Below are 23,527 nucleotides of genomic sequence, written 5' to 3' on the forward strand. Positions count from 1 at the left end.
TCTGGGTTCCTTTTTGAATAATTGGATTCACACAACTTCACGCGCACTCAACCAAAATGTATGTCCTTTTATATTTCTATCTCGCTTTTTACGGTCCGGCATTCGTTAAATATGTTGAATCATATGTTAATTTGCATATAGTCTTATTATCAATTATCTTTCAATCCAGGCAGCCTCATGTGTTTGATATCTCACTGTTTGCATATTTGTTGGTTTCAGTCGGTCACCGGAGAAACACTCTTTGTAGAGAGTTACAACTTTACACCTCTCAACGCGTCGGCGTCATACCCTATCGGATCACTGTCCGCAGACGTTTGGATTCACGATCATTACATGTATCTAATCTTTCACAGCTTGCATAACGACTTCTATTCTCAGCAGACGCTCCGATATCTGGCGAAGAAATGAATTCTGTCGATCTGGCCAGCACTCTGTCTTTCGGAAGGTTCCCAAGATGATGTCCATTACTGTGAGGACTACCGTTGCTGGCGGAGGGACGATCACAAGGGGAGTCACCCTTTACTGGTGAGTTGATAATCGCAGTGTTGTTAGGTGGTCTAAATTGCTGATTTTTCACTGCCTCTCTACCGTTAGAGTTGCCGGTTTTTCTTGGCACGTTGCTGTTGAGGTCACGACCCCGAACTGGATATCCAGTATTGCCTATGCTACGGATATTAAGTGGAATGCTTCCACTGCGAACACCAAGACCGCTGGTCGGATGTCCATGCACCAAATGCTCACCATAGCTAATGCTGCGGTCATGTCCATTTTGACTATCTTTTGTTTTTTTACCCTCACGGTAATATCGCTCTCTAAATGCTGATTGGTCATGGTGATCGTTGTGAATGATCTCATTGTCGTTTGAATAGGAACCGTTCTTTGTCGACATGATGTCAGGTGAGCCATAATGAATTGGATCATCGATTTCTTCCACTTTCACTCTTTTCTGTGTGGTACGCTTCCGTGAACAACATGGTAGATGGACACATAGTATGCCCAGCCGGTATGTCAGTAATAGTACAACAATGACATTCTTCAATACGAAAAACACCAGACTGTATGTCAGTAATTGGAAGTAAAAGATAATAAAGAGTCGGAGAGCCAAGAACGGCCCGTCTTGTAAGAACAATCCGGCTATAGTGACGAAAATGTCTGGGAACGAGTCCCCACACCCAGCACAAACACAGCAACTATCCTTGCTTTTCTCATCTTTGGTATGTTTTCTAAACGTGTTGACAGCTCGTCTGTTCATCACAACTGGTATAAACTGAATAAAGCTAACGGACCAAATTGTCAAGATGGCGTACGTTATCATTGCATTACCGCGGATCAAATCCTCGTCGAATAGCGCAAACAATTCCATGATATCTGACGCCATTGCCAGGTAATCAATGAGGAGATCCGAAAGTTCCTCCCGGGTTACTCTCCCCCTGGGCAAGAGCCATCGACCAATCACAATTAAGTATACCAATGACTCCTCCACTATCACGACCCACGTGTCGGCACTGAAGCTGCCTAGGAGATTCTCAATGTTGGCTATGATTCCGGCAGGCTAAGAGAATAAAAAGAAAAGCATTAATAACTAAATCTATTCACTCTGCTTATTTGAATTAGAATTGTTTTTAATCATATGTTAACCCAATTACGCAAAAAAATTCTCATCACATAATATTTGGGTGTGGTAGCTAAGTCCCAAAGTTCAAACCGAGTGTCTGTATGAAAGAACCCAGTTAAAGCTGAAGATGATTATTGTGGTTTTTCTTTGAAACTAAGGAGTTTTAAAAAGCCGACATGTAGTTACACAGAAGAGGTCTGATTTATCCTCCGAAATGGCTAAAATCCGTGACACGGGACTTGATAAAACGCAGACAAACCGATATAATTCTGATCGTCATTTATTAAGTAGTGTTTATCTAATGACATGGTGTGTCTATAACGAAAATACTGTTTTGTATAAAGAAGTTTTTGAAAGATTGGTGAATTGCTAGCACATAAAAAATGACCGAATCGAGCACGCACTCAATTCGGTTTTGATACTGTCTATATATCAGTACATTCAATTGTAGTCATATAATTAATGTTCACGTTAAAAATGTGTTTTCTATTTTTACCTCGAATTTGAAATATAAGATTTTGCTTGATTAACCCCTTTCAATGGGAGCACGATAACCTCTTGTCATAAAACAAAAATTGACATTTTTTAACCAATGATATAAAGAAACCCCGAAATCAATGGGTTTAAACCAAAATGGTGCTAAAGACATTTATTATTTATAAAATTCACCAATACTTTTTCCCACATTTTTTTTTATTTCGGTGAAATATTCAAGATTGTCCCAAGATTATTTTTAAAATTCAGCATTGTCATAGCAAGAATCAATTTCTTGTGCAATATGGTGCTCTCTGATCCAAAAAAAAGCGATATAACACTTTAACAATACACTTGGTAAGTGTTTAATGAATATTATTGTAAATGTGATATCTATAAGTTTTCCTATTCAGACGCCGATTTATTATCCCATGACCCGTACTTCTGGTCCCCAAGTAGTTGACCTACATGTACATCTACAGACTACATTACAAAGACGAGTGTTTAAAGCTTGCACTCTGAAGCTGTTGTTTGTTTGGAATACGTACGCCCCTGGTTTATTACTCCTATAATAAACCTCATACAAAATCAGGTATGCATTTAATTTATTCATCTGCGGTCATTGGGAAGGGATTAAGAAATTAGGAACTCTTGAGGAGATTCCACAAGGGGAAGGGGGCATGTTACAAACGTAAGTGTATGACTACACCCATTTGCCCTGTGTGTTTAGCTAAAGCGTGATTGTACCCTGTCTTAATGACACTTACTAAAAAACTAGAAACACTCGCATCATGATAATGATAAAACGTCTTCCTGGAAATGTAAATAACTCCATTGCCATCTGGTTTTTATTAAACAGGAATCATACACAGTAGTACAAAAGTGAGGGTTCTGGCGCAGTACCTCCCCTATATAATCCTTACCACCTCCCTGGCACCTCCCTAGTGGCACCCCCCTTGACAGGGGGGTACCGATGACGTCACAAATGGAGGGTTATCCAGTGCATAAAAATGACCCTCAGGGGGGTACCGATGATGTAACGGAGGGTCACGCCCCCTCTCCCCGTCAGGGGGGTACCGACCGTCATGGACATTGATGACGTGTTGGATTTTCCAATCTATTTCGACCGATTGCATCACAGTATGAAACAGACAACCATGTTGACGTGCAGCAACAGCAGCAGCAACTGACAAAGGGGGGTGCCAGGGAGGTGGTAATGATTATATAGGGGGAGGGGTGGCCCAGAAACCCCACTTTCCCTACTACGGTACCCCCCAGTGGCACCCCCTTTGTCAGTTGCTGCTGCTGCTGCTGCTGCTGCTGCTGCTGCTGTTGCTGCTGCTGTTGCTGCTGCTGCTGTTGCTGCACGTCAACATGGTTGTCTATTTCATACTGTGATGCAATCGGTCGAAATAGATTGGAAAATCCAACACGTCATCAATGTCCATGACGGTCGGTACCCCCCTGACGGGGAGAGGGGGCGTGACCCTCCGTTACATCATCGGTACCCCCCTGAGGGTCATTTTTATGCACTGGATAACCCTCCATTTGTGACGTCATCGGTACCCCCCTGTCAAGGGGGGTGCCACTAGGGAGGTGCCAGGGAGGTGGTAAGGATTATATAGGGGAGGTACTGCGCCAGAACCCTCACTTTTGTACTACTATACACAATACAAAAAACAAATTCGCTTTCTACGATAAAAAATTAATTGGTGTTACAAAGAAACATATAACTTATAATATATAAGCATACATGAATGAACTAAAATCAAAAGTAAAAGATTACCGTGGTCGTTGTCATAGGAACAGTAGATGTGATGATATCACTGGTGTTGACGGGAAACGGAGTGGTTGTCATGGAAACATTCAACATTGCTAAGGCATTAGTAGTGGAAGTAGACATACTGACATTTAGAATATCCGAGATGTTGGAAGCTGCAGTTGCCATGGTAACATTTACAATGTCCGAAATGTTGAGGGTGGTGGTTGCCATGACGGCCGTCACATTACTGCTCCGTGTACTAGAAATAGTAGTGGTCAACATTCTGGTTGCAATACTGGCCGTTGGCTGAACAGTGGTAGGGGTCAAGGTGACATTGACAGCACTGGCGGTCACAACAGCTTGACTTTCCATGTACTTGTTCATCTGGGAGATCTCCAGCAACCATATGGAAGGCAATGTTATGATGAGATAGATAGCGAAACATGGACACAACCTGCAACAGACCAGTCTCGATTATATATATATATCATACTTACCAAATACCTTTCATTTCTATACTGGAATTAGTTTGCATTGAATCTTAAAATCGTATTAACCAATACGCGATATATTGTTAGGCCTGTTGATGGTGGCAAAAGAACACGAATGGCTACAAAATATACTCCAATCTTGGTCTTACCACTTCCACTCGATGCCCTTGTTGACTCGAATGGTGACGTATCCCTCAAGACAAACCAGCAAAACTCCCAGAGACATTAACCAATATTGAAGGTCATCCCAGGCCAAGGTCACTCGCCACGTTGCCAATACAGTGTGGAACACAAGAAGAAGTCGGACGAAAATTGCCATAGCAACCGTCGACAGATGGGTCTTGGCCTTGTCCTCCATTTTCAGTTAGATTTTATCAACAAGACAGCTCTGTGAATGAGTCAAATATCAGGTTGTATCAATATATATCGTTTAGTTTATATAAAGTGACACATTCTAGCAAACTACTACACATTACAGCTTGTTATTGATATCCAATGGAGTGATGATTCTAAGAATGCTTCCTGTTGAGAAGAAAAAGAATTATGCTGGCGTGAAAAGGTACGTTCTCCGGTATTTTTGTCTGCGGATGAGATTGCTTATGCATTACAAAATGTAATGAAGTCCAAGTATGTTAATGTCATGGTTTATATCACACACACAAAGTCGAGTTCATCATCAAGTCACATTTGTATCAGGATGTGAAATGAGATATGACTTGGTAATCTAAGACATAAAATGTATACAAACATTATTGGTTATCTTTATAAAAAAAAAAAGCTACATTAAAAATGTTCTGTTTATATTAAAATGTATAAATATACACATTTATATGCACGGACAGAATGCTGTGTCACTGATTATGTCTTTAATCTAATCGGGATACTACGGAAGCGTATTAGGGCCACTATAAAAAAAACAAATTAAATCGTACGTACGATTTACTAATTCGTACGTACGGATTACTAATTCGTACGTACGATTTAATAATTCCAGAAACATATATAGAGAAATTAGTAACATCGCTATTTATTCGTGACCACTCAAGCATATCCCTTATCGAGAGCGTCTTGTCCCATATCAAACACACGCGAGCACAGGTAAATCGGGCTTAGCGCATGTGTGTATCGATGTACTGGAACTTATTCGACATGTTCTGGTTAATCCGCCGTTACGTCAGACCAAAACGTCGTCAATTTTCAATACACACAAAAAGCACATGGTTTTATTTAGGCCACTACAAAAGTTACTACATTATCCAAAAACTATCATACTTATGGGATATGGTCTTGTTTATTATGCACATTGTTGTCATTTTTCCGTATTTTCGAAAACCCCATCTTCCCTGTGGTGTGCTTGACTTTCATACTCAAAATACGAACACTTTGACAGCAAATGTGATATATTCCATATTGATGACACTTCTGCACTTTGCTATTAATGCAATTAAAGCACATCATTGGATCTTGGTGATGATTTCAAATAGAAATTATCGATAACTATGTGTCTGGTTTTCAAGTTTTTTCCATTATGGCATTAGGAGAAGACTGAACAGAGCGACCGCAAAGGATTGTGGGAAGGTCAGGGGCCACCACGTAGACATAAGGGCAAATAGAGAGCTGCCAATCTCTCTATATATGTCTCTGCTAATTCGTACGTACGAATTAGTAAATCGTACGTACGATTTAATATTTTTTTGATATTGGCCCTAATACGCTGCCGTAGGATACGGACGGACTGTTAGCAAAATACCACCAACATGAACAACACTGAAATAAATATCAAATAATTAATACAAATTCCAATCGTTGGATTTTCTTGGATACCTCTCCCTCCTTCGTTCCTTACCGTTGGCCCTGGTTTCATAAGAGTTTTAGGGGATTGTGTCTGACGGCGTGTTCCACCTCTGGGTCGGTCCCTCCCAGCGTAAACGTGTGATGAGACTTAGAACTACGACAACTTAGAGGCTCAGCACTGCCAGCCATCCATACACCAGCGCCTGAGAGAAAAGAAGGAGTCACTTTACATTATCCCGGCCAAGCTTCACAACAAAGAACGACAGGCACTCTTCTCAAAATGTATACATATTTAAGTGGAGAGAATAATAACATTTTCATGTTTTCAGTATTTCGTTTAAATTATTCAGCAAAATATCTGCAGAGGAAACGAATTAAAACTCGTTTTGAATGAATATGTTCTTTAAAAACATGGATAACTCGTGTTTATATTATAACACCAATTACAACGTTTAGTATGTGAGTAACATGGAGAGAATACTGCAATAAGTATGTGTTCTATAGTTTGGTTAACAATGCATTTATCTCCTCGACAGGTAAAACTCCGCCCCATATGTTATCAACACCTGAACTTCTAGCATTCCTCTAGTGAGATTTAAATGTTTCTTTATGTAAAATAAAGACGGTGCAAGGTCTACTCGTAAATAAATTCGGCAAGACTGTGCATAACCCATTGGTGATAAAGAAAGCAATGATAGAAAAACCAATGTTTGAAAAGTGAGATGTACAACTCAACACCCTTATGTGAAGTACAATGAACGTTTATAATGTAACGCTGTATAGACAAGATGGCCGCACTTATTTCTAGGTGGTTTTTATGACCATTTATCAAATTTGTATTGATAATTGTATGATAATACTGAAGCTGTGAGATGTTAGCTCGGCACAGCAGACTACGGTAATCCTGGTCTCCAATGGGAACGAGTAAGAACATAACTGTTTCAGTTCTTGTTTCCAGAGGGACAAAGGAGAGTAAAATCTCTATATCAGTTCTGGTCTGCACAGGGACCGAGTATCACTAAAGTCTGTGTATTAGTTCTGGTCTCCGGAGTTACCGAGTGTGACTAAAATCTCTGTATTAGTTCTGGTCTCCGGAGTTACTGAGTATGACTAAAATCTCTGTATCAGTTCTGGTCTCCGGAGTTACTGAGTATGACTAAAATCTCTGTATTAGTTCTGGTCTGCACAGGGACCGAGTATCACTAAAATCTCTGTATTAGTTCTGGTCTGCACAGGGACCGAATATCACTAAAATCTCTGTATTAGTTCTGGTCTCCGGAGTGACCGAGTATCACTAAAATCTCTATATTAGTTCTGGTCTCCGGAGTGACCGAGTATCACTAAAATCTCTATATTAGTTCTGGTCTCCAGAGTGACCGAGTATGACTAAAATCTCTATATTAGTTCTGGTCTCTGGAGTTACTGAGTATCACTAAAATCTCTGTGTTAGTTCTGGTCTCCGGAGTTACTGAGTATCACTAAAATCTCTGTGTTAGTTCTGGTCTCCGGAGTTACTGAGTATGACTAAAATCTCTGTATTAGTTCTGGTCTCCGGAGTTACTGAGTATGACTAAAATCTCTGTATTAGTTCTGGTCTGCACAGGGACCGAGTATCACTAAAATCTCTGTATTAGTTCTGGTCTGCACAGGGACCGAGTATCACTAAAATCTCTGTATTAGTTCTGGTCTCCGGAGTTACTGAGTATCACTAAAATCTGTGTATTAGTTCTGGTCTCCGGAGTTACCGAGTGTGACTAAAATCTGTGTATTAGTTCTGGTCTGCACAGGGACCGAGTATCACTAAAATCTGTGTATTAGTTCTGGTCTCCGGAGTGACCGAGTATGACTAAAATCTGTGTATTAGTTCTGGTCTCCGGAGTTACCGAGTGTGACTAAAATCTGTGTATTAGTTCTGGTCTGCACAGGGACCGAGTATCACTAAAATCTGTGTATTAGTTCTGGTCTCCGGAGTTACCGAGTGTGACTAAAATCTGTGTATTAGTTCTGGTCTCCGGAGTGACTGAGTATGACTAAAATCTGTGTATTAGTTCTGGTCTCCGGAGTTACCGAGTGTGACTAAAATCTGTGTATTAGTTCTGGTCTCCGGAGTGACTGAGTATGACTAAAATCTCTGTGTTAGTTCTGGTCTCCGGAGTTACTGAGTATGACTAAAATCTGTGTATTAGTTCTGGTCTCCGGAGTTACCGAGTGTGACTAAAATCTGTGTATTAGTTCTGGTCTCCGGAGTTACCGAGTATGACTAAAATCTGTGTATTAGTTCTGGTCTCCGGAGTTACTGAGTATGACTAAAATCTCTATATTAGTTCTATTCTCAAAAGGGACCAAAACAAAACGGGGAGCGTTTACGGATGTTCCTTGTAAATTGTACTCGGAAAGAAAAAAAATGTGGTTTGTTTTTAGGAAGAGTGCATGCAGAATATGTATTATTAATGACTGACTTTTAGCAATAATAACGCTGGTTTGTCTACTCTTCATAGAGTCAAACAGCCAATAGATCGAAACCAGTCTAGATAAATGTTGAAATAAGAATCAAAACACATGGTATACTCAATAAGTTTTTAATATTGAAACTAAGAAAAGGTGAATACATGTATATTGGTGGCACCAGTAACAGGGATTCCGACATGGCATGCAATGTTTCCACAAACCTTAAGCGTACGATTCTCAAGTTACCGACGAAGGTATCTGACCGTACAACAGAAACACCATGCATTAACAGTACGTAATATGTAGGGTCTCTTTCACATACATGTACAGTACATACAGTAGTAGATTGTAAGAATTATTCACCGTAATCTTAACCGTATCTTACTTAAACTCTACTCAATTAAAGGGGATATAAATATAAATGTAGACAGTCTTGAATACTGTTTCATTTTGATATTGTTGAGTTAAAATGTGAAAGAGCCCAAATTTGATTTTTGTCCGGGGAATGATGTAACTTGTGATATATTTGGATTTTTATTTGTTTTGTTTTCTTAAGCTCTCCAGCGATTTTCTCATCACGAAACGAACCCCCCCCCCCCCCCCCCCTCAAAAAAAGCACTGAAAAGGCACTGAATAAGCTATATAACTCGTTAACATAATACTGGAGTTAAAAATCACTCAACGGTACGCCTTCCTATTTCCTGTCCATTGATACAACAGGGATGCTTTCAATTGCTTTGAATATGTCGATGATAACGTGTCAAGTCACAAGAGATTTTTAAATATTCCGATCAAAATACGTAAATGTAAAGTTTATTCATTTTACATTATATGCAATATAGTTATATCTACTTATAATAATCTCGCTTGTTGGCCCCAAAAAAGCGCGAGTTGTTGGAGGTCGTCGGAGAACCTGGAGAAAACCAAAATGGTTGGACAGATGACCCCTAACTTTTTCGCGTCTGATCGGTGAATTAAACCCCTGCAGCCGACCACCCATAATACGTAACTCCTGCATCTAACGTACAGAAAAGCGTAGTCTACCCAATTAAATACTTACAGAATTGTTATTTTATATGGCTTTATTTTTTCACTATTTTCGAAAAAACATATAAAATGAATTGAAAGTAATTACCACAAACAAAATAACAATCTATTTCACAAAAAAAGTATACATTTTTGTTTGATCAATCTGTTAATATTTGAAATATCGAAAAGCAGTATTTAAGTAAATAGCGAAATCGAACATCTACATCTTCTAACATTTATTATATATATACTGTATAGTTGTTCAATTTCACGGGACATATATTTCCCGGTTGTCTCAGTCAGACCTATTTCATGGGTAGTAAATATCTCATAATCATGCCTTATATGCATTGAACACTTATTTACCTTTGTTTGTATATATGAATATTAGCTGGGTGTTTATTTTCGCGCTATATCAAATGACCGCGAACACAGCGAAACTTAAATCCCCGAGAATATTACCAATCATACAGTATACGAAGACAACAACAGTTGTTGATAATTCATATATATTTGTTAAGGGTTTCGTAGACTATAACATTGACTATATACTGTCAAGCAATCATAAATACCTAAAATGTTTTAAAAATTACATAGGTACAGTCGAGAACGCAAACCAGTCAATGGACTGTACAAAGATATCGGGTTTGTTTGTCGAGCTTAAGCAACTTACCGGAATAGATACTAAAAAACTGCTCTAAACAACATAATCTTAATGTTTTTCGTTTGTGTTCACAGAATTGAATGCGGTATTCAAATCGGGACCTTGTTTTGGATCAGCGAGCTCGAAAAAGATCGAGAATTTCGTGTTGAACTGGCACGGCTGCTTTTACAGCTACATGAGATGACGACTCATACCTGTTCTTGCTACATACAATAGAGTATCATATCGCTTCAGTTTTAGTAGTACTGAACATCTGATGTATGACCTAGGTTCATTTAAATGCCTTTGAAGACCAGAGAAACTAGACAGTGAAAAGGCTTACTTTTAATATGTTATTTATTGCGTTTCAGCGCCTAGCTAAGACTGAAACCAGTCACTTCTGTTTTTGAAGTCATTATACACTATATATAATGTTTGTATGAGTACTTTGTACCCTTTTTAAAATTAGCTTATGGATATTCATGTTTGAACCAGAACTAGGCCAAATAAGCAACATTATCGCTGATAAAGCATTTGTATACATATTTAAGTGATAAAGGCCTATATATAATTTTTTCACTTACCTTTTCTTTTGTGTTTTTCAGTGAAGAATAAAGGCAAGAAAAAAATCAGCTGTTTGTGGCCACCAAAACTATTACTAGTCCCTACAATGGTACAGGTGTAACGGTAATACCTTACTCGTGTTCAAAACTCATTTACTCAGACCAAGCTATTCTGAAATGTTGTTACCCGTTGTCCTTATTATACTGCTATGTATTTGACGTATAGGGTGTCAGGAAAACTGGGCACAAGAAACAAATAATAACATCACCAAATAGTATTCCTAACCTTAATATCAGCATCTCAGGCTCCCTTTTCCCTGCCTTAAGGATAGTATATGGGTCCACTCTGTTTACATTGAACAACTGCCCTTCTCGCATCCCACCTTGTCATTAATGCGTTTGTAATTATAAATACAAACAAAAACAAGGTTATCACAAACTGTACTTAGTCTGACCTAGCCCTTTAGGGTCATTCTTTCGAACAGAGTATTATAATCCTTATTTACTGCAATAATTACAGAGTAATTTATTGTAGAGAATATGAAATAAAAATAATTTCAGATAATTTTGCAGTAAAACCTGTCAAACATCAGTTTTATGCACTCTTCGTGTGGGGTGACGTGTTTTTGACACTGAATAGGGAGATTCCCTTAAGGCTAGATTCTGTTGAGGAGAACAAACAGCAGAGGTTAACTTTCGATGTTTATTTCACGGTGGTCAAGCTTCAAGTGATATACAATTTGATACAATTTCACATATAATTTAATATTAGACATGCCAAATGTTGAGAATAAAATGTTTACATCTGTTCGAAAGATTGTACAGAGTTTGAACTATAATTTAAACTTCTAATTATTTCAATATACAATTATTCAGTTATAATCACAACTACCAAAACATGTACATAAAATCTAAATAACCATTTAGTGTAAATACACATACATTTGTACTTCAGATTACAAATAATACAATATCTGATATTCCTGCAACCACAGAATATAAACACAAAACAAAGTGATTAAAAATAAAATAAAATCTAGTTCCAAAACATTTACTTTAGAATATACTATTTAATATTCCTACTACCCAATCCCTTAAAATAACTGATTACTAATAGATTCAGTAATATATATATTTTACACTAGTAACTAGACTGTGACCCGACTTGTTTGACAGCTAGCACGTGTTACTGTTTACAGTTATAATCACTTCCGGTTTATGACAGGGAGTGATGAGAGGGGCGTGGCCTATTTCCGCCTAACCTTATGAACACCTGAATTATTCTAGTTAGATAAATCAAAGTTATGCGGAACTGCAAATTAATAAAACAAGAATGGAACAACACTAAACTATTCACACAAGAAAAATATACAATCATATACTGAAGTTAATACTTCCTCACAATACAGTCTGTCTGCTATACTAGTCCTAAATACCAAACAATGTCTGACAATTTACGCGCGTCTGACAAAACTCGATAATTTACAATATCTAAACGCATATCCGATCTATAGCGTTCTTCTACAATATTTGAGTAACTGAATGACTTACAATTCATGATCTAGTCTCGATTGAGCTTAAATCATCGTTATCTTATCAGAATTGAGGTAACTTGACAGGAGAAGTTGAGTGTGTATTTTAGACAACTTTACAGGAAACACAAGGGAGATAACTCGTATTTAAATATTTAACTTTGTCTGATAATTCACAATATAATACAGTCAAACTTGTAATAGCGGACACCCTTATATAGCGGACACCTGTCCATAACGGACATTTCCAGGAATCCCCAATGAAAATCACTATATAAATATCATGTATATAGCGGACACCTTCCTAATGCGGACAGCGGACACTTAGTTTTGTCCGTAAAGTTGTTAAAAAATCTGTATAACGGACACGTGAAACCATAGCCGTGTTGATATTTGTGTGTAAAACGTTTCTAAATAACAAGCAAAGCCTTAATTACTCAACTCCCCTGGCAGCAATGCTAACTTAGGAAGCCACTTCATCAGTCACTAATTGTCCTGTTACCTGTAAGTTGCTGTAACAATGGGCAGTAATTACAAGAGAGTGACCGATCGCCATCGGCAGAGGTGTTTGTTTACTCAACCCCACCGGTGACAGCGAAGCTTATAGCCATTCAACCATAGCCTAGACAACAAGAATGGTCAGGGGGTAATTAAATCATTATCAAGACCAACAAAAGAGGGACAAAGCAATAGTGATGTCTGTCATAATTGTTTTACTTACAAAATCAACCGTATGCAAATCTGACAAGGCAGGCACATGGTTGTCAGCCGCCATTTTCTCACACTCGGAACTCCTCTGAATATGACTACGTAACATATTAAGAACAGCTGAAGAGTTCCGAGTGTCTTTGTATACACTATACTGTCTAATTGACTGAACCAGAAAACGGTATTTATTAAATTAAATCCCTACATGGATTTCAGAAAATATGTCTCAAAATAAATGCTTAGGGATTATAATCATCAGAGGAAAATGCACTTTCATTTATAAAGAGTTAATGTTGTAATAGAAAAGATATTTCAAACATATTTATTTTCCAAAATATTGAGGATTAACAAAAATAGTTTTACACTGATAAGAATTACCTTTACACTTTTGACTATGTTGAGTATTTGTCTGAATAGATATTCAGTATAGTATGATATTGTGAAGATTTGTTTTGAAACTATAGGCTTAATATAAATTATTAGAAATATCAACTTCAATTTTTGTGTCAGATGAATGATTGAAAATTAAGCATTTATCTTTAATTTTTTGTCTTTTATTCATTTGTTTAAGTGTTTAAATATAATAAATCAGGAGACATATAGTGTACTATAAACAGACTTTAGTTTGTTTCTTCGTTTATAAGGGACATAACTCGTTGAACCTCTATATAAAGGACACCTCTCTATAAAGGACACTTTTGTCTTGTCCCTTAGGTGTCCTTTATAGACAGGTTCGACTGTAATTCCCTTTTAATTTACCAATAATATCTGAAGGTTATGAACAATGACTTTTAATGTAACACTTTGGAAGAATAATATTAACCAATTCATTATTAGGCATTTTATCACTAAAATTATATACTGTACTCAAAATGTAACATATTCCTATAGATTAAGGTTTACAATTAATTTACTATTGAAAATCTATTTACAACAGTTCAATTTCTCAAAAATACTCAAATAGAAATACAAAGAAAATGTCATAAACCTTGCAAATAAAGTTTCAATAAGGGCTTGTAATAATTAGTGAATATACATGGACATTGCATACTGAATAAAGAACTTTAAACATTTTAGAACTTTTTAAAGTGACTTAATGAAATTGTCTTACCTGTTGAGGAGAACAAACAGCAGAGGTTAACTTTCGATGTTTATTTCACGGTGGTCAAGCTTCAAGTGACTTGACCCACGCTAACCTCGCTGTCCGTCGCTCCCAGGGGTCGAAACGCGCATGCTTAGCGTACCTAACACCTTAAAATACAAGTTTGCAATTAGGGGTGGTGAGCCCCGGGGTTGTCAACACCTTAACCCCTATTGTGTCTCACTGTGGCCTAATTGACTGCCTAATGGATGTTTTGTTACCAAACATCGGCTACAGATTTGTTTGTAACCAAATTTGTACGTAACCGAATTAACATCTAAAAATAGGTATACATCAATTGAGGTCATTGTTAGAGAATTAAGAATCTTATCTTTTTATTTACATTGTACCTATCTGGAATGCTATTCAAGTGTCTACATGTATATTATTACTACAAAATCAAATTTAAGTAAACTTTATCAGAAATAAGAATATTTCTGTGAAATATTGAAAATGAAAAACATTGATATTTACAAAATAAATTCTCAATTATGTAGTTTTACATAATTGTACCATTTTCAAACTCAGTGCCATTTCTGGCATAACAACTCTCCCTTAGCCACAAAAGCTTTGGTCCCTCCAAAGCTAAACAAAAATGTGTTTTAGTTGAATATAGGACAGGAGGTTGGTATTAGTTATAAAAATGAATAAACATATATACACAGGTACAAAGTGAAAATAATAAAAGTAAAAAACAACATGACAAAGTGATATACATATCAAACAGGCATACCCTGTATGCAAAGTTTTCTATGTGTACAATAAAGTATGTTTGAGTACCACATTCAGATCAGTTGTATATTGGCAGCAAATTGAACTGTCCTAAGTATTTAAATTAGGGTAAAGATCATTTGAATATTTAAAAGTGCTGGCAGGTGTGTTTGAGTGATCAGAGCCTCCAACTACATCTGGTGTAAGAGGTTGATAAATGCCTTGATGAGAAATTAGAATATGAACACAAAATGGCTGCTGCAGTAATTTTTTGACTGCAAAATATTGCCAAAGATGAATATTCAAACTATTTTGAACTGAAATGCTTTGTTTAGTTAATTGATTGGTAATATTGAAACCTGGCCAGTCTACTCTAAGTTTACATGATGGAAAAGGATCCAGACTGATATCAGAGATATCATGGGGGTGTTTTATATCCCAATAGGATGGACACAAAGGCAGGTGCATAATAGGAATTAATTGACAGTCTGAACTGTTGGTAATTTCTAAAAACAAAATAGTACCTTTCTTCTTTCTTTTGCAAATAAGAACCAAAATAGCAAGGACAAGGACTAGTATAATAACATTTAGGAACACTGATGCATGAATCCATGTAAATTGTTGAAAAATTTCTACAGAAATAGGAAACTCTGACTCGGTAAGTGCTGTGGTTGGATTTGCATAATCAAATGTTGGTGGTGTCATGGATTTAACTTGACTAACTTGTTGTAACACTAATAGTGAAGTAGATAAGTTCCTAAGTTTAAAAAGTATAAATACAACTGCGATCAATGACAATGACGCAATGCTAATTGCAACTAATGTAAGAATAGTGCGTTTATCTATCCATGACTGATCGATATCTATTTGTCCATCTAATAAAGGCTCTGCTAAAGTTTCAAAAATCATCTGGTCTTTCTTAGTGGCCTCTGCCATCTTTCTCAGACTTAAATGAGATTTTTCATCTGCAGCTAGAAATTTTGAAAATGAATGGTTGTATAATTTAAAGTTTTGTATATTGATAGGAGTAGGTGAACTAAATGTGCTGTCAGCTGAGATAGCAGTTATTTGTGATGCATTGAAAAATTCTTGTAGTAAAGCTAGATTGACTGGATATAATGGAGTTATCTGCTCTTTTGTGTTGTTGATACAATGGATTAATCTAGGAGCATAATACCAAACTTGAGAAGACAAGGTACACATACAAGGGATTGTATGGATACAAAATGAGCACCCTGGTATGATGTACTGGTTAGCTGGACAGTTCACAGAAACCTTTGGTGTATTGTACACAAGAACAGAAGATGGTGATATTTCCAGTACAGTTGGTTTTAGTAAAGATTTGCGAAAGCGGAAGTTACAGTGTTTGTGAATCTGAGTTTTGTCATCTACAAACAAAGCCCAAATGCATGAGGACACTGTAGCAGGTGTTAATGGTATATTAAAGTCACACAGGTATGATTCACTACGGTCACAAGTCATAAGCTGACGACTAGTCAGAGAAGTGTAAAACTGCTTATGATATGTAACAGCAAAGTAATCGGGTAAATCCATCAACTGTGTGGCATGCTGGGTAGTGTTATTAACAGGTACAGGGAGAGAGTGAATGCGATACAGGGTTAGAGAGTTTGCACGAGATGCAATAGGAAATCTTACAGTAAGATAAAGAGTAGAGTCATTTCTAGTATAGAAGAATTCAGCTTTCTTATACATCTCAGCAGGACTTGACATAATCAGATGAAATCCAGAATACTTCTTTGATAATATATCCTATCTATTAAGTAACAGGGAAGTGTCACCGTGCTAAGAGAAAAAATAAAACAGCACACCAGATCAATATACATACATCAGATACTTTTATTTTTCATTCACTTTTTATACATTTCATTAATTAAAAAGTTACCATTGAATGTGTCTGAGGTGTCTGTTTGTATACCGTAGGGCTCCTCATCCAGTATCATCTCACATTATTATGTCATCAGATGGTGGCTGACAATATCGTTCCGACTGGGTTGGGTTTTAATTTAGTCGTTTCTCTTACCAAAAGTGTAAATATCGTACGGGCTAATTAAGCGTGTTTTTTGTTAATATGCGAGGTACTGGTTTATCGCCTCTATAGATAAGTAGTGTAACGGGAGCTTGAGATGACATATCCCGACTATAGCTTCTGTTATCTCCCGACTTCTAGATGATCGTATAGTAGTTTGACGAGTATAAAAGACCAGAAGAGTTGTATAAGGTTCGCTAGCTCTAACAGAGAAATTTATTTACATTATGATATTTACAAACACTAGGTTTGTCTGGTAATCAGATCTGTACAATGACACAGTAAATATGCTGGACTCTAAATATAAACTACTTAATTAAAGACTACCCCCATTCCGAAATATAACATAACCCTACTATAAATTGCCGGATCAACCGGGACTCTTAATTTTACCCAAAACAGAGTAACCAAGTTCTGAACGCTCTCGGCTTTTTATATTCCCAACTCCCCATATGCACGTGCAGACATTCCCAACCAATGGACTACGTCCAAAAGAGGGCGTTGCCTGCACACTTACAATTAGCGCCAAATTAGCATACGTAAACAAAAGCAGTGGCTCTCCCCAATTTCGCTAGTATAAAGCTAACTAAACCTACACAAATCTGATTCCTATCACATTAGTATAACATTAAAGGGTAAAGGATATCCATGAGATGGATTTAAAACTATTTGTAAATTTTTGTTTGTTGTTTTTTGTTTTGTTTTTTTTTTTTTTTTTTTTTTTTTTTTCGTTTTTGTTGTTTTTTGCAATTCATGCAAGAAAATTTCGATATGATAAAAATGATATGATGTGATAAAAACGACCCTGTATCTGTACATATTGTGAGGATGTGAATGCAATACTACTATGTAAAATTACAAGGTATTACTGACGAGATCTATTAATTACATAAATATATCTCACATATTTATTTCTATTAACTGTAAAATTCAAATAAAAAGGAAACATGTTTTGTTTATTATATCTAAACTATTAAATCATTTCGTGTTTTAGTAAGTTGATCTGAGACAGTATAACATAAACTAAGTAATCTTGTCTTTTTTTAATTCCTTTTCCGATCCACACAATCTGGCCACTTGGATCTGTAACAACGTATTCAATGGGTCGGATCCTCTATAACTTTACAACAGGAATAGATCTTCGCAAGTGGAATTTGAGAGCGCCTATTACAAATATAAACTAACAACATGTAGCATTATTTATTTCATTTCTCCATTTTAAAGCCTTTATAGAGAGTTTACATCTTTTCGTCCGAAAATGAAATGTCCTTACCCACTGGTAACATTTAGTATACATACTTTTTCAAATGGTCTATAACCATTTTGTTGCACGATAGTCCGGTCTCAACCGTTCCTTAAGCTATTAGTTATATTTCATTTAAATAGATAAATAAATAAATGCTCGCACATAAGGCATACGCGCACTGCTAGTTTGTATTGTACTAGTACTTGTTTTGACTAGGCTGTGACCTAGTTTGTATTGTCCTAGCACTAGTTTTATTTAGGCTATGACCTAGTTTGTATTGGAATATTATTTGTTTTGACTAGGCTATGACCTAGTTTGTATTGTAATAGTACTAGTTTTGACTAGGCTGTGACCTAGTTTGTATTGTAATAGTACTAGTTTTGACTAGGCTATGACCTTGTTTGTTTTGCAATAGTACTAGTTTTGACTAGGCTATGACCTTGTTTGTATTGTAATAGTACTAGTTTTGACTAGGCTATGACCTAGTTTGTATTGTAATAGTACTAGTTTTGACTAGGCTATGACCTTGTTTGTATTGCAATAGTACTAGTTTTGACTAGGCTGTGACCTAGTTTGTATTGCAATAGTACTAGTTTTGACTAGGCTCTGACCTTGTTTGTATTGCAATAGTACTAGTTTTGACTAGGCTATGACCTTGTTTGTATTGCAATAGTACTAGTTTTGACTAGGCTATGACCTAGTTTGTATTGTAATAGTACTAGTTTTGACTAGGCTATGACCTTGTTTGTATTGCAATAGTACTAGTTTTGACTAGGCTATGGCCTAGTTTGTATTGTAATAGTACTAGTTTTGACTAGGCTATGACCTAGTTTGTATTGTAATAGTACTAGTTTTGACTAGGCTGTGACCTAGTTTGTATTGCAATAGTACTAGTTTTGACTAGGCTATGACCTTGTTTGTATTGCAATAGTACTAGTTTTGACTAGGCTGTGACCTAGTTTGTATTGTAATAGTACTAGTTTTGACTAGGCTTTGACCTTGTTTGTATTGCAATAGTACTAGTTTTGACTAGGCTGTGACCTAGTTTGTATTGTAATAGTACTAGTTTTGACTAGGCTATGACCTAGTTTGTATTGTAATAGTACTAGTTTTGACTAGGCTATGACCTAGTTTGTATTGTAATAGTACTAGTTTTGACTAGGCTATGACCTAGTTTGTATTGTAATAGTACTAGTTTTGACTAGGCTATGACCTAGTTTGTATTGCAATAGTACTAGTTTTGACTAGGCTATGACCTAGTTTGTATTGCAATAGTACTAGTTTTGACTAGGCTATGACCTAGTTTGTATTGCAATAGTACTAGTTTTGACTAGGCTATGACCTAGTTTGTATTGCAATAGTACTAGTTTTGACTAGGCTATGACCTAGTTTGTATTGCAATAGTACTAGTTTTGACTAGGCTATGACCTAGTTTGTATTGTAATAGTACTAGTTTTGACTAGGCTGTGACCTTGTTTGTATTGTAATAGTACTAGTTTTGACTAGGCTGTGACCTTGTTTGTATTGTAATAGTACTAGTTTTGACTAGGCTGTGACCTAGTTTGTATTGTAAGGTGACCCCGTCCTCACCACTGCTGTGTTGGTACTGTTTGGTAATCAATCATCTGCCAACAAAAAAGATCTAATGTCTTGGACAAGTTTTTCTACCGCGCGTGTTCTGTTCTCCGTACCAGTCTCTTTATTCAGTAACACATCCGCCAACCCGGATAAAACATTTTCCTCCGTTGCTGTGCCTTGTTCTGCTGTGCTGGTTTTGTTTTCTTTCTCAATGCTTGCCCGTTCGTCTAATATAATTGACTTCGCTATCTGTAACACTAAATTTGGGAAATTTTGTCTTGCAGCTGATCGCTCGTTGTTTTCAGAATGAGATCGTCCGATACCTTCAAATACGTCAAGTGTTGCGTCCACGTAAGATCGCTTTTTCTCGTCCTCTATCTTCTTCTTCATTTCCATCATCTTATCCAGAGGCACGTCTATCACCTTCACTCCTTTTTCATTAACTTTGACAAGGAATACCTGAAGATTCCATACTGGTTTCATGTAGACCTCCTCTAATTTCTTGACGATTTCTACACAAACATCCCTCTCCAATCCCGCGAAGAGGTTGCTCGGGAAGAAGTAGTGAAGTAACCTACCCTCGTGTAGTCGATCTCTCATGTAGTCCAGGAGGTTCCTCAGTACATCCAGTATGTCGTCACTTTTCTCTGAGTAGGTAGACGGGTCAGTGGATTCCAGCATCCAGTATAAAGCGGTTTTCCAGTGAAAGGTTGTCAGAACTTGTGAGTATTCCTCTAGTATGCTTCTCTGGAAAGCTTTGATCATCAACAAGCATTTCATGTGACCTGGAGGCATTTCTTTGGCCAGCATAATTTCCGCCAGATTGCATGAAAGGCAGAAATCAAGCTCAGGGTGTTCGTCTTTAATAGCCGGTTTCGCTACGACTAAAAACTGACTTTTAGTGATGGCATCTACCGTTTGTCTCTTTGGCCAATATCGTGTTCGACGAATCCAGTCATTTATATATTTCGGTGGTCCAGATAAACGGAGGGCAGGAATGAAATCCTTCATTGACCTGGCAGTGTATGTCGCTCGAACAGGCTTAGCTGGTAGCTGTCGGACAGGTAAACAATTTGAATTTCCACGGATGACATATTTTACCTCTGTAGTTTTTTCATATCGTTTATCCTGGTCTTCTGGGCTGTTGCCCCTGACATCAGCATCATCGGCATTAGATACATTGGTAAGAAGTTTGTCATCTTCCCTCTTTTTTCCCACAGATCCAAAATTTTGGTTACCAGCGAGGGCATCAAGCAAAGGCCCAAATGTCCGATGGAAAAAGCTGTCTGAGTTTACCAGGGTTTTGTGATATTGCAGTGATTTCGCGATAGTCTCCATTATGTGAACCACCCCGTTGCTGCTGTCTTGAAATACCTCAGACCGCTTAACCCGTTCAGTATACTTCTTTCGCAATCCACTGTCGGGTACAGACCTCGGATTGGTCTTTGGGATGAGGATATCACTTTGCCAGTCTATGAAGTCGGTCGTATTGGCACCAGGTTTGATGTCTGTGTCCATCGTTACTCGCGATACACCACCCTCTTTAAATGCCTGTGGCCTGTAAAATAAGTCAAATATTCCTTTCAAACGACCGAAGAAGACCGGATTGAGCTTTTTCACCATTGTTGCTGGGAGAAACTCGCCATCAATCAAGTCTTTTCTATCTATTTGCTTTATGAATGAGCCATTTATATGAACAAAACATGGCAAATCCTTCCTGTATTTCAGAGATTCCACAGGTACGGTGAGATCCCCCATCAACAGAAAGTCCCAGTCGCCTTGTTCCTGTTTGGTGCGGAGTCGTGTCCCTTCCTTCGTGCTTCCTACCACCATACAGTGTTCCTGTCCATAGTCTGACATTGCCATATTGATATACCGGCAATAATTTTCTAATCTCTGGTCTTGTTGTGTAGGTCGAGCCATCACTACCAATTCGTCCAGTATCTTTGGCAGTGTCATATCCTGTAAGTCTGGAGGGATTCCGTGATTCATGTCTACTGAAATAAAAATAGCACAGAAATATTTAGGCACATTTTACATATGTGATACATCAGTTGAAATAGAAAGGTCGTAAGTGGCAAAGTGTTTTAAAGTTTATGTAAGTTTAAATAAAATTTGATATGATATTATTTTCAATTGCAATGTCCACCTTAGATTCTTCTTGATTTTCGAAAGTGTAAAATATAGATTTAATAGCTACACCCCCCCCCCCCCCCTAACACACACACACACACACACACACACACGCACACACACACACACACCCATCCCCTCAACACCGCCCTTATCATACCCTACGTGGCGATATTGCCTGTTCTGTAAGAACATGAATGTGGAATTGAGCATGCGCATTTTGTGAATGTTTGTTAGTCATTGTTTATGTACTTATCACTATTTAAAGTTTTAATTTGATATGTGTCCTATATATATTGTTATCTGTCTGTCATCACGCGATGATGTCCTTGTCACTTATAAAGACTATTTTACACGTGAGAATCACAGATTTACTTCATCATTGTGTATAGATAAGTTTATAAATCTGATAGACACTGGGATTCATGAAGTTCATAATTACTTCCTGGTTTATGTTAAAAATGTTTTGGTGACCTTCTTTTAATTTATTATTTCTTTTGATTTAAACATAATGTAAGGCTGAATTAAACAATCGCTTTTTGATTCACAAATTATAACATATTACTGACTACAATTTACTAATAATTAGCAATTACAGATACTTACATGTCGTTTTTTCCCCTAGGGTCCACCTAAAGTCTGCCTACAACTGCTCGCCCTGTTTCGTTCTTATATGTGTTGAAGTGTTTTTCCGTGTGGTATTTCCATCTCGACCTCGTGCTTACGTATCCGTGATACATAGAATGTGTAAGATAGAGAGGATGTTCATCGAGTGGTGGTTATGATTCATATTTCCCCATGTATAATTTCTTACGATTACTTTTGATTCTATCGGTCAATAAACGTGTGATCTAATAAACGGACAAACGACAGAATATATTCTAAACATCACGAAATCATCCAAAAAGTCGACGAATTGAAGAGAATCGATATATAAAATAAAGTGAAAGCCACGTCGATGAGACGTGTTGCTATGTCTGATGGTTCCGTCGATGAAATTAGACGTGTTGTTATTTCTGATGGTTCCGTCGATGAAATTAGACGTGTTGCTATGTCTGATGGTTCCGTCGATGAAATTAGACGTGTTGCTATGTCTGATGGTTCCGTCGATGAAATAAGACGTGTTGCTATGTCTGATGGTTCAGTCGATAGAATTAGACGCGTTGCTATGTCTGATGGTTCAGTCGATAGAATTAGACGTGTTGCTATGTCTGTGGTTCCGTCGTTCTGGTCCTAAATGACCCTAGTTGTCGATGGGCCGTAAAACATAAACCACCAAATGGTTCCGTCGGTACCAAATTGGTTAACTTCTGAGTTTGATGATGTGACATTACCTAGATTTACATGACGGATGCCATCAATAACACAGGACGCTCACCCTTCCGGAACTGTATAACGTGTCTCCATGTAAATCTGTACTTTATCAAGTGTCTCCATGTAAATCTGTACTTTATCAGGGGTCTCCATGTAAATATTTACTTTATCAGGGGTATCCATGTAAATCTTTACTTTATCAAGTGTTTCCATGTAAATCTGTACTTCATCAAGCGTCTCCATGTAAACATTTAATTTATGAAGTGTCTCCATGTAAACATTTACTTTATTAACTGTC

At 37.2% G+C, this 23,527-nt stretch overlaps 2 protein-coding genes across 4 annotated transcripts in view; both read right to left on the bottom strand.

Annotated features, from left to right (window-relative positions):
- Positions 1-289: 289 nt before the first annotated feature.
- Positions 290-23,527, bottom strand: part of LOC117344825 — a 39,504-nt gene continuing 16,266 nt past the window's right edge. The window contains exons 2-5 of the mRNA XM_033907694.1: positions 6,189-6,339; positions 4,492-4,730; positions 3,876-4,305; positions 290-1,552 (exon numbers count right to left, since the gene is read on the bottom strand). Of these exons, the coding sequence (XP_033763585.1) occupies positions 290-1,552; positions 3,876-4,305; positions 4,492-4,700 (1,902 nt within the window). The 5' untranslated portion in view covers positions 4,701-4,730; positions 6,189-6,339. The remainder of the gene's footprint in view (positions 1,553-3,875; positions 4,306-4,491; positions 4,731-6,188; positions 6,340-23,527) is intronic.
- On the bottom strand, positions 16,745-22,615 carry LOC117334725. 3 transcript variants are annotated; one of them, XR_004534222.1, is made up of 3 exons: positions 22,522-22,615; positions 19,762-21,779; positions 16,745-19,675 (listed from the first exon to the last, which is right to left on the bottom strand). XR_004534222.1 is itself a non-coding variant. In XM_033894521.1 (2 exons), the coding sequence occupies exon 2, from the start codon at positions 21,772-21,774 to the stop codon at positions 19,822-19,824; it is 1,953 nt and encodes a 650-aa protein (XP_033750412.1). In that variant the 5' UTR covers positions 21,775-21,779; positions 22,522-22,615; the 3' UTR covers positions 16,745-19,821. The 3 variants fall into 3 exon arrangements, 1 of the variants encoding a protein (XP_033750412.1); XR_004534219.1 differs by having other exon boundaries at positions 16,745-19,718; XM_033894521.1 differs by having other exon boundaries at positions 16,745-21,779.

The sequence above is a fragment of the Pecten maximus genome, chromosome 1 (genome assembly GCF_902652985.1).
Source record: "Pecten maximus chromosome 1, xPecMax1.1, whole genome shotgun sequence".
In the NCBI taxonomy this organism is placed as follows: Eukaryota; Metazoa; Mollusca; class Bivalvia; order Pectinida; family Pectinidae; genus Pecten; species Pecten maximus.